Source organism: Erithacus rubecula, assembly GCF_903797595.1.
Source record: "Erithacus rubecula genome assembly, chromosome: 18".
Lineage (NCBI taxonomy): Eukaryota > Metazoa > Chordata > Aves > Passeriformes > Muscicapidae > Erithacus > Erithacus rubecula.
Window position 1 is genome coordinate 4392954 of NC_136670.1, and position 13434 is coordinate 4406387.

General features: G+C 42.5%; 1 protein-coding gene across 2 annotated transcripts in view; it reads left to right on the forward strand.

Moving 5' to 3' along the window:
- The first annotated feature begins 2175 nt into the window (after nucleotides 1–2175).
- DHX35 (DEAH-box helicase 35) overlaps nucleotides 2176–13434 on the forward strand; it is a 28427-nt gene continuing 17168 nt past the window's right edge. For both annotated transcript variants that reach the window (XM_079321921.1, XM_079321922.1), the window contains exons 1-12: nucleotides 2176–2249; nucleotides 3712–3845; nucleotides 4212–4304; nucleotides 4451–4528; nucleotides 6051–6155; nucleotides 7007–7068; nucleotides 7699–7768; nucleotides 8390–8449; nucleotides 10354–10466; nucleotides 10613–10709; nucleotides 11784–11942; nucleotides 13193–13403. In XM_079321921.1, the coding sequence (XP_079178047.1) occupies nucleotides 2210–2249; nucleotides 3712–3845; nucleotides 4212–4304; nucleotides 4451–4528; nucleotides 6051–6155; nucleotides 7007–7068; nucleotides 7699–7768; nucleotides 8390–8449; nucleotides 10354–10466; nucleotides 10613–10709; nucleotides 11784–11942; nucleotides 13193–13403 (1222 nt within the window). In that variant the 5' untranslated portion in view covers nucleotides 2176–2209. The remainder of the gene's footprint in view (nucleotides 2250–3711; nucleotides 3846–4211; nucleotides 4305–4450; nucleotides 4529–6050; nucleotides 6156–7006; nucleotides 7069–7698; nucleotides 7769–8389; nucleotides 8450–10353; nucleotides 10467–10612; nucleotides 10710–11783; nucleotides 11943–13192; nucleotides 13404–13434) is intronic.

Consider the following 13434-nt stretch of genomic DNA (forward strand, 5'->3'; position numbering starts at 1 on the left):
CTTAGCTATATTTTCCATAAAGGCAAGCCCTATAAAGTGTTGAACTCTGTGCAAAATACTGTTTATGCAATCTTATTTTCATAATAATTATCTGTATATATTTTCTCAAGTATAACTTTTCCACTTTGTTATTCATCTGATTACTTTAATAGGCAGCTCTTTCCACATTGGATTTTTTCTCAACAATTACTAATATATTGATGATACAAAATACTGTGAGTTGTGTTTATTTTTGATTGTGTGGGCTTAATATCCAAAGTACATTGAAAAACACACTTAGAACTTTAAGAACATCATAATTATAACTTAGTAACCTCTTTTACATGTGGTTACTCAGCATAACAAGGACCATGGAAGTAGAATGTTTTGAGGTGCAATTTGTGTTAATCACCATAACTGCACTGCTAGTGTGGGAAGTTATAAGAATATAAGATGTGAGTAGATTTTTATTTTCCCATAAGCATGAATATATGACAGTATTACTAAATTTACTAGAAACAGTTTGGGCTTTCTATTTTTTATATTTCCTTTAGCTTCTACTTAATTAACTCAAAGCCTACATTGAGTTTGATTCAATAGTAACTTCCATGGGCTTTCATGGGTGTGTTTGTGGTTTAAACAGACTGTAAGTAGGCTGTGGTGTCACACTATTCACTATTAGTGTGACAATTTTCTTTCTTGTCCTTCAGCTGCCCAGTGTAAAGTGCAGGAGCTGTGATGTGGGTAGTGTGGAGGCATCCTTCTCTGGAGAGGAATCAGCTCTAATTAATTAATGAGCAGGGGCTTTAGGGCAGTGATATTTTGACCCCATTAAATCCTCTGTGCTCCCCTGTCCCAGTCTGAGGTTTCTCCTTTTCCCTGAGATCACCCCAGAGGGACATGAGGTGGTTCAAACCCTGGTTTTCTCTGAAGCAGCTGAAGAGAGATTGCCAGAGATGGTTTTCTCTTGTTCCAAGGACTGTTTATTATTTCTTATCTCTGGGACCTTTTGCCTGGCCAGCAGGCTCTGCTCAGCCTGGCATCCATGGTGGAATCTGCCTGGTGAAGACAGGGCTTATCTTATATAGTTTGTACTACGAATTACATGTTTATAAAATTTTACCAACACAATACAATTTTATTAAATGGTCCAGCCCTGACCCCATCCAATCCAAGAGTGCCAACGTGTCACCCAGCATGGATGACATGGAGAAGAAGGAGGAAAAGGTGTCCAACCCCCAAATTCTCCATCTTGGCCACATGTCCCTTATCAAAAACATTCAAAAACACCTATTTATCTACGTTCTAAAAGTCTAATTTGTACTTTACTAATTTTGGTAGCTTGTTTCCATTCTCTTTGTGCTGACAACTTCGTTCTAAAAGTCTAATTTATCTACGTTCTAAAAGTCTAATTTATACTTTACTAATTTTGGTAGCTTGTTTCCATTCTCTTTGTGCTGACAACTTCCCCCAGGGGTTAGAATTCAGCACCTGTGACACCAGGGTCTCACTCAGAGGCCTTTGAGACCCCCAAGGAGGCCAGGGGTATGGCCAGGGCTCCCACACTCCCCCAGGCTTGGGGGAACGGGTTGGGCTGGAAAAGACCTTAAAGCTGATCTCATCCCAACCCCTTCCATGGCAGGGACACCTCCCAGTGTCCCAGGCTGCTCCAAGCCCCGTCCAGCCTGGCCTTGGGCACTGCAGGGACGGGGCAGCCACAGCTGCTCTGGGCAGGGCCTGCCCTGGCCCCAATTCATTCATCCCTCACTCCTTTAGAGTCCACCACTCCTCAGACAAACACTGTAGCACTGCCAACCTACCCACTCGCGGTAGTTTGCCAAATACTAGATGGTATTAAATGCCGACAGGAGCTGAGCTGTGTTGCAATATTTGGCAATATTCAGCCCGTGGGGCTGTGGGGGCAGAAAGACAGGTCTGTTACTGAGCGCTGACAGTAACTGCACTGTATGTTGGTTGCAGTATTTGGCAATATTTGGCCCTATGGAGTTGTGAGGGCAGAAAGGCAGATCTGTTACTAAGTGCTGACAGTAACTCCGCAGTATTTGACAATATTTGACGATATTTGACAGTATTCGGCAGATCTCTCACCCGCGGAAAGCGCCGCTCGCTGCCACACGGGGATCGGCCGCCAGGGGGCGCGGTCTCCATGACAACACTGCCGCGTCACGTGGGCGCCGCGCGCCGCTTCCGGCCGCCCTCTCACCCCAAGATGGCGGCGCCCGTGCGGCCGGTGAAGTTTTGGAAGCCGGGTGAGGGATGTGGGGGGTGCGGGGGATAGAGCCCGCCGCGGGCTGGCCGCGCTGAGGGGTGCGGGGGACAGAGCTCCGACCCGCCTCTCCGGGGTGAGGGGTGCGGGGGACAGAGCTCCGACCCGCCTCTCCGCGCTGAGGGGTGCGGGGGACAGAGCTCCGACCCGCCTCTCCGCGCTGAGGGGTGCGGGGGACAGAGCTCCGACCCGCCTCTCCGCGCTGAGGGGTGCGGGGGACAGAGCTCCGACCCGCCTCTCCGGGGTGAGGGGTGCGCGAAAGCCGGGGCGCTGCCCCGCTCGGCTCTTGGGGGTCGCTGGAGCATTCACAGTGAAGGGCAGCACGGCTCTGAGGGGATTCCAGAACATGTCTTATGGGAGCGGCGGGGGGAGCTGGGTGTGCCTGGTGTCAGAAAAGGAGGTTTAGGGGTGACCTCGTCGGGAGGCTCTGGGATTTGGGAGCCAGTCTGTGCTGCAGGGTGTGCCGTGAGAGAACCGGGAATGCTTCACCTGAGACACGGCAGATCCCCATTAGCTACTATAGTTCCTTATTTCGCTGTTCGGGCGGTCAGGCATTGCAATAATTTTTCCGGGGTGGTGGTGGAGTCTCCATCCCTTTGAAGGTATCTGAGGCTGCAGCTGGCTGCTGTGCTTTAGGGTTACAGTGCTGCTGCGGGGTTGGAGGTTGGGCTGGGTGGTCCTGAAGGTCTTTTCCACCCCTGCTGTTCAATGAGGGCGGTGGGGAAATGGCTGTTTCCTCTCTGCCAAAGCCCAGGGCTGTGTGTGGCTCCAGCTGGTGCTGCTCGGTGGAAGGCAGGGAAGGGGGTGGATGGTTTGTGGGGTGGGTGTGGTGCCCTTTGCGGGGGTCTCCGGGGGAAAGAAATGCACAGGGGAACCCCAGGGAGTTCTGAGAGAGCAGCAAAATCCTGCCCGTGGGTGGGAATAGCCGTGGTTAACACCAGGGAGAGCAGCTCAGGGGAGAAGATCCGTGGAAACAATCACAGTGATTGTTGATTTGTGGTAGAACTGCTTCTGAAAACGACTTTTAACAGTGGGAGAAGTGCAAGCAAGGAAATCTTACAAAGCAGAGGAATTCTCTTTGCTGTCAGACTTTCCTGGTCGAATCTGCAGCTGGAGATGACACGTTCTGTTATTGAGATGAGTTTTTGTTTCTAGTTCACTTGAGTGATTCCACAGTTTCAGTTGTCAGTAGTTTTGTGATAATTTGCAGCAGGAATAAGTCAAGTTTCAGTTCCTGAGGTAAGTTCAGAGCTGAAGTGAGGGGCATGTTTATTGTTAGGTAATGCTTCAGTTCCTTTCACAGAAAATTTGTTTGTTTTTTTTTTTTATTTTTTAAAATATGCTGCCACCCATGATTCCTGTTTGTATGAAACATATTTATTTTGGCTGTATTGTGATTAACCAAGCAGAAGTGTGTTGTTCCATTAAAATTCACTCCTGTTCAGGCTCAGAGGGTCCTGGAGTCAGTGTCTCAGAGGAGAGGCAGAGCCCTGCAGAGAGCAGTGCTGTCAGTGTCATCTACAACCCTTATGCTTCCCTCTCCATTGAGCAGCAAAGGCAAAAGTTGCCTGTTTTTAAGGTACAGGAGTTCTTTTTGATATATTAAATGTGCTGTATGATGTCTGGTTCTTGCGGCTTTTTCTTTTTTCTTTATTGAAAGAGCAGTATAAAATCAGTTTGCATCATAAATAATAATTTTATGACTTTGCTCTCTATTTATTGGAATTTATTGTCTAGCTCTAAGGGCTTTATTGATGTATATTACTTACTCTATGCTGTACATGTCATTTATAGATTTTAAAGAACTGTTTTGCTTTTGGCAGTGAACTCCATATGACAAGAAGTTATTGTGTCTGCCAGATATGTAAATAATGTAATTTTAATTGATTTTTTAAAAAATTTTTGTACAATTTTTTTTATGTTTAAATGTCATCTTCTCTTTCAGCTGAGAAATCACATACTTTACCTAGTGGAGAACTACCAGACTCTGGTGATTATTGGGGAAACAGGATGTGGGAAATCAACACAGATTCCCCAAGTAAGTGTTCTGTTTAGATTGGTAAAATCAGGTTGTCCCTCAGGGGATTTTACATGGAATATTGATCAGAACCAGGGAAAACCACAGAATGTGAGGATGTAACCACAGCATGACCAGTGTCTCTCTTACCCCATTGTTGTTTGCAGTACCTGGCAGAGGCTGGCTGGACAGCTGAAGGAAGAGTTGTTGGGGTGACTCAGCCTCGACGGGTCGCTGCTGTTTCAGTGAGTGTCCCCATCTTCCTGTGTGCATTATAATCCAGTTCAGCAGCAGGTTTTGCTGAATAGCAGGAATCTGCATGAGCTCCTGAATGAATGGATGTTTCTGCTTATCTTTCTCTAAGAGCTGCTGGTGTTACACACTGAATTCAACTTCATTAGTGGGTCTGGCCAACGTGCCAACATTCCAGAATTGCAGATGTAGAAGCTTTGAAGTAGAATTGACTGATGTCAGCAGAACTGTGGAGGGAAGTTAGGGCTGAGCTGTGATTGACTCAGGACTAGAACTGTGCTTGTGTGACCCTCAACTTCTTTCACAAGGTGAAACAGTGATGTAAATCTGCATATAGTTATGCAGCCAGTGGAAGAAACAAGAGGCTGTGTACCTCTTTTTAGCAATTCATAACTAGATTTTTAATATTTTTTATGTGTTTGTTTTTTTGTTGTTATGAGGTGTGGATTTTTTGTTTCCCCTTGTAAAAATGTCAGGCAGAAGAAGAAACAGTTTTATTATGAGCAATTTTTGCATACACCTTTTATATCTTGGAGAGCATATTGTTATCTGGATGTGCTGTCAGGGTGAAAAGGAGATGCTGAGTGCAACCACCTCTGCTCTCTGGTAGCAGTGTGCACAGAAAGCTTCCAGTGCTCCTTTGTCTTCACAACTGCTGCCAGGCACTGACCTGGGTGAGGTTTCTGCAGCATTCTTTTTGTACAGAGAACTGAGGTGCCATTTTATAACCTCATTTTGCCTGTTCTCTATAATATAGTAAATGGTATGTACAACATAGCAGCATCTACCTCAGTAAATACTGTAGAATCCAGTATTCTTTGACCAGATCCAGCCTGGTTAAGGTACCAGTCTCTAGCAGTGCTCTGCATCTTGTGCTTTGGGCAGTCTGCCTGCAGTGTCCTCCCTTTTCTCCTTCATAGGGCATCCAGCTGACAGAGCACAAGTTCTATAGGAGATGTTGTGAGTGCTGCAATGATTTCTCACAGCAAACTCGCTTCTCTTTTCCCTTTCATGTCTTGCTGCATCATTTTAAGGCCTAAAATAGAAAGATTATTCCATTCAGGCTTAGTGCATGGACACAGCAGGGTTTTTCTTTGAGACTGTTGTTGCAGACTGCCTGGACTGTGGCTGTTACAGGGGATGAGAAATATAACTGATGATTTATTGCTTTGTCTTGAACTGAAAATGGTATTTTAATACGTGACTTGTCTGCTCTCCCATCTAGAGCATGGAGGGTTGTTAGAAATAAAGATAGATAGAAATTTCTGAACTTACATTACCCAGACTGACAATTCTCCTGAATTCTTGGTCTGAAAATGATGGGATGATAAGATTCCAGCTGAAATCATGAATTCACTGTAGGTATGGGTTAGAGTGTCACTCAAAAAACTGACAGTAGCTTGTTGGGATTCTACAGGGACTATTGTGGAGTTTTATAGTATCTTTAAATGTCTTTGTAGTTTGTAATGACACAAGGCTGAAGTGTGCTGAGCTGATGAGGATCTCACTTCTCAGGTTGCAGGCAGAGTGGCTGATGAAAGAGGTGCAGTGCTGGGACATGAGGTTGGATACTGTATCCGCTTTGACGACTGCACAGACCCACAGGCTACAAGGATTAAGGTGAAACATGAACAGTGGGTGCTTACTCTGCAGGGATTACTTGAAACTCTTAAGTACTTTGGAAAAATTAATGAAACCTTGTGATGTCCAATCAAGAGAATAGGTAACATTTCAGTTTCTCGTGTGGGTACCCCAACACTGTGCTTGAAATGGCTGTGGCAGTCCAAACCTTAATAAAATGAGTTTTATTCTCATAGTCTAACAAGCACCATTTTCAATATAGAGGACAATTTCAAGGTATGGCCAGCTGTTGGTACAGTACTGGTGTGACCTGTGTGTCACTCAAAGTCATAGGGGAAGGCTGCAGTGAATCACAGATTAAAAGTATCCTCCCCTAAAAATAGATTTTGATTAAAAGTACAGATAAAACCTAAGATGAGCAGGCTGAGAGATAATTTGGTGGATTAAATAGCAGCTCTGCAGCTGTTCTTCAGTGCTCTGAGCAATGTTAGTGTAGCTTGTGTTCCTGCAGAAAAGGATTTGCTTTAATTGTGCTGGAATAACAGTGTTGATGAATGAGACAATTTGCTTTGTAATTTTTTTTTTCAGAGGCTGGTGTTCCTTTTACAGTGAAAGAAATGGAGATATCTGTTCATTAAATAGAGCTGAATTTAATTTTTTAAAGCATGATGGTTATTATTCATTTAGAGTTGGAAATCTGAGGAAATGTGAAGGGTTTTTACCATAAATTCAGTTGCAGTCACAGTCTAATTTGACAGATCATTAGAAAATTAAAAGCAAGGAAACATTCAGGCAAAAGCCTAGAAAATCATCTTTAAAAATCAGTTAGTTGAGAGTATATGATAAGGATATTTTTACTGTTTGTTTTTTTTTTTTGCATTCCCTTTTAGTTTTTAACTGATGGTATGCTGGTGAGGGAAATGATGGCTGATCCTTTATTAACAAGATACAGGTAAGAAAACATGGAATGAGTACTTGCTGAAATGCAACTTGGTAAAACCTGCTTTTTTCAAGCTATTATGATAGCAGTTTTTATAAATTATTAGTGGCTATTATTATAATAAAATGAGAATTATTGTAGAAGTCTGACTTCTTTATATTGTAAAAACAACATTGTTATTAGCAACAACATATTGTTAGTTGATCATTGCAACACCAGAACTAACAGGATTTGATGCTGTAGTTTTGAGACAAAAACTAAGGGGGCCTTATGGAGTCTGAATTGTTTAATTTCCTAATTTTAAATTCTTTTTTATTCCTTATACTAATAAAAAAAAATCAACAACAAACAGGCTTTTCTGATATCCAAAAAACCTATGCAGTACTGTCAATGTAAACTTGTTTTCTTCTACTCCTTTCTAAAAACTAGCCTGAACAGAGTCTATGTCCCATGTGATGCCAGGTACATTTTTCTCCCTGCTCCATTGCTGCAAGTTGTTTTAACTTCCCCAATTCTGTAAGTGGCTGTGAACAGTAATAGTCCAGCAGCAGATTTCACATAATGATGTTTCTAGAAGACAGGGAGACACTGATTCTGTTGTCAAGTAATTTCTGAAACCTTACCTTTCTGCATTTTTCACAGTGTCCTCATGCTGGATGAAGCTCATGAAAGGACTCTTTATACAGACATTGCCATTGGCTTACTAAAAAAGGTAATTCTTTTTTTAATTCACTGTAATTCTGTACTTTAATTTGGTAATTTTAATACTGTTCTCTGTAGCTGTTTTAATTTCCATCCTTTTCATTCAATCTCTGATCCTGATGGTTGATAATTGATGGAGTGTGATTGCTGCTTCCTCATTTAGGGAGTGTGATTACTGTTTCCTCATTTATCCTGCAGCCCATTGTACATACCCAGCTATTTACTTTGGTCATCTGACATTCAGGATCCTCTGCTTCTTCCCTCTGATGCTGAAATCTCTCCTTAGCTGATAGTCCCAAAAATACACTGTTGATTCTGCTACTGCTGATTATGTGAAGTGATAGGGGCTTGTTGCTGACTTTCAACCTACCAAAGATCTGACTCCCACCAGAAACTAAGAGTAGATTAAAATAACTGACTGAATGCCCTTAAAATAAGTACATAAAACTCCAAACAGTCATTGGGTTCTTAGACCTGTGGGGTGACATGGCTGCTTCATTCATCATCTGTCTTGTAGTTTAAAGTAGTTTTACAGACAGATTTCTGGTAATCTGGATTCTCTAAATCTTGGTTCTGGTCCTGTATTTCAGAGAACAGTTTTAACTCTGGGTGTTGTTGGTCTCTGTCCCAGGTTCAGAAGAAGCGTGGGGATCTTCGCCTGATTGTGGCTTCAGCCACCTTGGATGCAGAGGTACAGCTCAGAGATTTGGGTTGAAATGAAGTGACATTAGGTGGCAGCTCCACTGCTATTTATGTACAGCTTTCCTCTGTGCTGCTTGTGAAGCACTGCTGCTGCTGAAGTGGTTGCAGGAAAAAATCTGCTGTAGTTCAGTTGCTCTGTTTGGTTTTCAGGTTCTACTAGCAAATGGTTTTGGATGTGAACTGCAATATGAAATCTGCTTTTTATAGATTGGTATCTTTTTTCTCTTTATTTGTGTTCTTTATAAAAATATGTTCCCTTGGCTTAATTTATTATGAGGCATTGATTTAGCTCAGTTTTGCTGATAGAAATAATCCGAGGCAAATATAGACAAGTAAAAATAGGTGTTAAATGAATAGATTTAATTTCAGTGAGATTTTACTAGATCCCTGATCAACACCTGGCCTGTGGACACTTATATAAACTTAGTAAAAACATCATTAATTAATTTTGAGTAGGAGCAGGAGAGGAGCTCTCTCAGAGCTGGGCAGTGTTTCACCCAGCCCTGTGTTCTGCTTGTAGCAGCAGCAGCAGCAGCAGGGGATGCTGTTCAGGGAGAGCACGTGAGCCTGTGCACCTGCTGTGGGTCTGTTCTGTCTGAGCTGCCTCAGCATCTGCAGCAGTTGTAGTACAGATATTAGTCAGCACCTTCCTGCTGTTTCCCTCTACTATGTGTTTATGGACCTGCTGTTTGTTAATTTGTCTTTGATTCTGCAAGTCTCCAGGATGCCATGAGTAATTTTCAGTTTGCCACCTGCTATATAGTGAAGTACTTGGACTAATTCTTTCAAACCTTTTAGTTTCATCAAGGATCTCCCAGTTCTTGTACTGGGGATTTGTGTTTTTAAAATAACATCCTCAAAACCAGTTTTACATTTACTTTGTCACCTTTGATTCTGTAAACCTCAGCTGTGTCTTCTCAGCCTTGTGCTCCCCAAGCACAGCCTTTTCAATCTTTCCTCATATGGCAGCTATTCCATCTCCTATATCATGTTCATTCTTTTTTCCACTTTTCCTAACTGCTCTGTTCTTAATAAGATGTGGAGGTGAGATCTTGCCTGTGGGCACATGGAGATTTCCTTTAGTGACAAGTACCATATGCCATGGGTGTTGGTAGTGTGCTGTGCTTTTGTTTGCACTGCTGTGAATTCTGTACATTGCAATGCAGAATTTTAACTGCCAGAAAGCACATTTCAAATAGATGACAGTTAATCTAAAATGAGTTAATATGAGCAAAATGATTGGTGTGACTATATAAACATTTTTTTAATACAGAGAGTTGATGGTTATCTCTACAATGCTCATAAAAGTTGAGATGAATGATATGGGTTTTGAGTTTTGTCTTTTGCTGTTATTTATTGAAAATACTTCACGACAATAAATCTAAATTTATGAAGGTGTCTCACAATGCATAAATCAAAAACTTTCATCAATCATGCCTAACTCTGCTTTTACAAAGTGAGATCTTGGTGTTCAGTATGGGCTGTACAATTTACTCACTTATTCAAAGATGTATGAGAATATGCAGGCCCTACACAAACCTTTTTGCACCAATTATTTTTAAGTTCTCCTTAGCTTTGACTTTGCTGATGTGATAGATCCAGTTAAAAGTTTCTTTATCTCATTTTTCAATTGTATCAGCTGATATAATTAATTTTATTTCCCTTTCCAATTTTTACTTTTCAAAGTAATAAACATGGAACACTATTTGTGCTAAATCCCTGAACCCCAGACAGAAGGCAACAAAATCAAACTTTCACATTTTTTAATTGTCACTGTCAAATTGATGAATTAAACATCCAAGTGGTAGTAATTTAACTTCTTTGTGTCTTTAGGTTTTTTTGTCCATTCTTTGAAATGTCAAACTGAAAGTGTTTGTTTTTATTTTCATGTAGAAATTCAGGGATTTCTTTAATCAGAACGACACCGGTGACCCCAGCAAAGACACCAGTGTGATCCTGACTGTTGAGGGGAGGACGTTTCCAGTGGACATCTTTTACCTGCAGAGGTGTGTTCCTGTCTGCTCTGGCCAGTAGTGAGGCTGTGCAACTGTGCTGTCATTTTGTCTGGGTTACAGCTCTGATGTCCAAAGCTGCTGGAGGGGAGGACTCTGTATTTTTCTGCTCATGTGTCTGATATTTTCTCTCCTCATAGCCCTGTTCCTGACTATTTAAAATCAACTGTGGAAACTACAATGAAAATTCACCAGATGGAGAATGATGGGGATATACTGGCATTTTTAACTGGCCAGGTATGGACATAAGGAAATTTTTTTTTTTTTTTGCTTTACAGTGCTGTATTGTGAGCTTTGCAAAGTTGCCTCAGTCTCCTGAGGCTTTCCTTAGTTGTGCTTACTTTATTCTCAGTGAAGATGACAAATATTTCTGTGTTGATGGGAGCAAAATGAGGCTAGTCCCAAAGATGTGAAGACAGCCTGAATTTATCAAAACTAGTAACTGATGATAGTTTTTGTCATTTAATGCTAAATTTTCTCAGCCTTGTTAGTGAGTGGAATATTGTGTGGTTTGCTGGTGCAAGTCACACTCAGCTGTTAAATTGACAATGAGTCATCATTATTAGTTAAGGCAAACGGAATTTCCATTTGTTAGGCTCAACATCTGAAGTGTTTGACAGAAAAACAAATTGCCATGAGATCAAAATGTACTGGTCTCTTCTGTTTATGTTTGTCAGCTCACTTTGCAGCTGGGAAGAGCAAATGGGAAGCAACTCATTTCTCCAGTGAGGAGCTATCTTGCAGAGCTTCCATAACGTCTTGCATATTTTCAAAAGCAATTCTTCATCCCTTTTATTGATTTATCTTTGAAATAATGAATTTGGTATTTCATGAGGCAGTTTGAACATTTTGTTTTCTGTCTTTAAGAGTGAGATGCCACAGCTGAGATTAAATATGCAGTTGAGCAAGAGGTGTCAGTGCTGCTCCTGTGCCATTTCTGATCCAGGCCCACAGCATTCTGCACTGCCAGAGTGTTCTGGCCTCCCATTTTGCTCTCACCAGTTGAGATAGAAAAATTAATCTACTTACTCCTGAGCTTGGTTCAGTCCTTTCCCTGTCATTTTACTCATGTGTGTGTGTGTGATATGACATTGACTCAAATTACAGTGAACACAAACATGTATATAAAGCTTTATTTATTATTAATAGCAATTTATATTAAGAATATTACAGCATGGAGTGATCTAGTCAAAGTCCTGGCATTTGGGCAATTACAATGGTATCACTTGGTGCAGATTTTGTATCAGGGGGACAGAAATGTGCTGTTGAAGTGCAGCCTCTCACTGTGTGCCCTGTGCTGCTCTGCTCCAGGAGGAAGTGGAGACTGTTGTTTCCATGCTCATAGAGCAGGCTCGGGCCCTCGCTCGCACCGGGATGAAAAAGCACCTCCGTGTTCTCCCCATGTATGCTGGGCTGCCTTCTGCTGAGCAGCTGAAAGTGTTTGAGAGAGTCCCTCACACTGTCAGGAAGGTGAGCTCTTGTGTGTGTCTCAATTCCCACCACCCAGAAGGGAGTCTGCAGCACACAGGTTGCATTTGTCAGGTTCACATTGTGGGTCTGTTGCAAATGCTGCTTTGAGGGAGGCTTTCTGCATCTCCCATCAGTGTCTGTCAGCTTTCAAACTGGGAACCAAGAATTTGTTCCCTGCCTTCCCTTTTCATCTTGATCCTTTCTAGACATGTCAGTTCCAACTCTCCTGTCTGCCTCATCAGCTCTGCAATTTGTGTCCCCATGCAACTTTGTATTTGTCTTCATTCAGTTGCTTATTGTAAGAAACTTCAGCTTCTTACACTCTGAATTTCTCTACTTTTACCTTTTTCTTTATTTTTGTGATCTAAAAGTCCATGGCTGTTTTCTGCCAGTAGTAGAGAAATGAGTGACAGGTGGGTAAGTGCAGTATTTTCATCTAAGGAACAAGTTCAAACTTACTTGATTTTAATGGGAGGAAAAGCTTTGTTTTGACTTCTGCAAGTCTTGTTTAGACATTTAGTGTCAGAGAAGTATATAATTGGATGTGATTAGTGCCTTCTGCTTATGCAGAGCCTGTGTTGGGGCTGAAATACACTGACAAAACTACACCAAAGTGACTTGTAATTCCTGTACCTGCTGGAATTTGACAAGTGAAATTGTTCATCTGGCATTGAAGAACATTTCATATAAATACTTCTCTCTGGGATATGACATTAGTCAGTTAACTATCAAAATATTCTTTTTAATTTCAGGTGAAATAAGCATTATATTTCCTACTGTTGTCTAGGAACAATTATTTTTTTATATTTTAGGACTTACCTATATAAGTGAATCCTTGCAGGAATGCTGAATGTGAAACTCTTGATCTGCTCTGTTCCCCTCCTATCCCCCACCTCATTCTGGTGTACAAACAACAGTTCAGTATAATTGGGAAGCAGAAAGAAAATATTCTTAGTTTGCTACATAAGAACACTTGATTTACAGTCAGTTAATATTTTTCTTTGCAAACACTGCCAATGATTTTCTCTGCAAACACTGCCAAGCTCCTCTTTTACGAAGCGAGAATAAATTTGAATAAGAAAGTGAAGCAGTGAGAGCAGGGTTATTTCAAGTTGACAGCTCCTGCTACTGCTTGTTTTAGTGCTCCTGAGTGTGTGCTGGGCGTGTCACAGCTCTCACTGGCTGGTGTGTGGCTGGTGGGGTCACCGAGGCTGGCGGGCTCACAGGATGCTCTCTGCCCGTGCCCGCAGGTGATCGTGGCCACCAACATCGCCGAGACGTCCATCACCGTGCAGGGCATCGCCTTCGTCATCGACTGCGGCTTCGTCAAGCTGCGCGCCTACAACCCCAGCACGGCCATCGAGTGCCTGCTGCTGGTGCCCGTGTCCCAGGCCTCGGCCCGCCAGCGGGCGGGGCGCGCCGGCCGCAGCCGCTCGGGCAAGTGCTACCGCCTCTACACAGGTCAGCAGCTGCCGGGCCCTGCCGCCGCTCC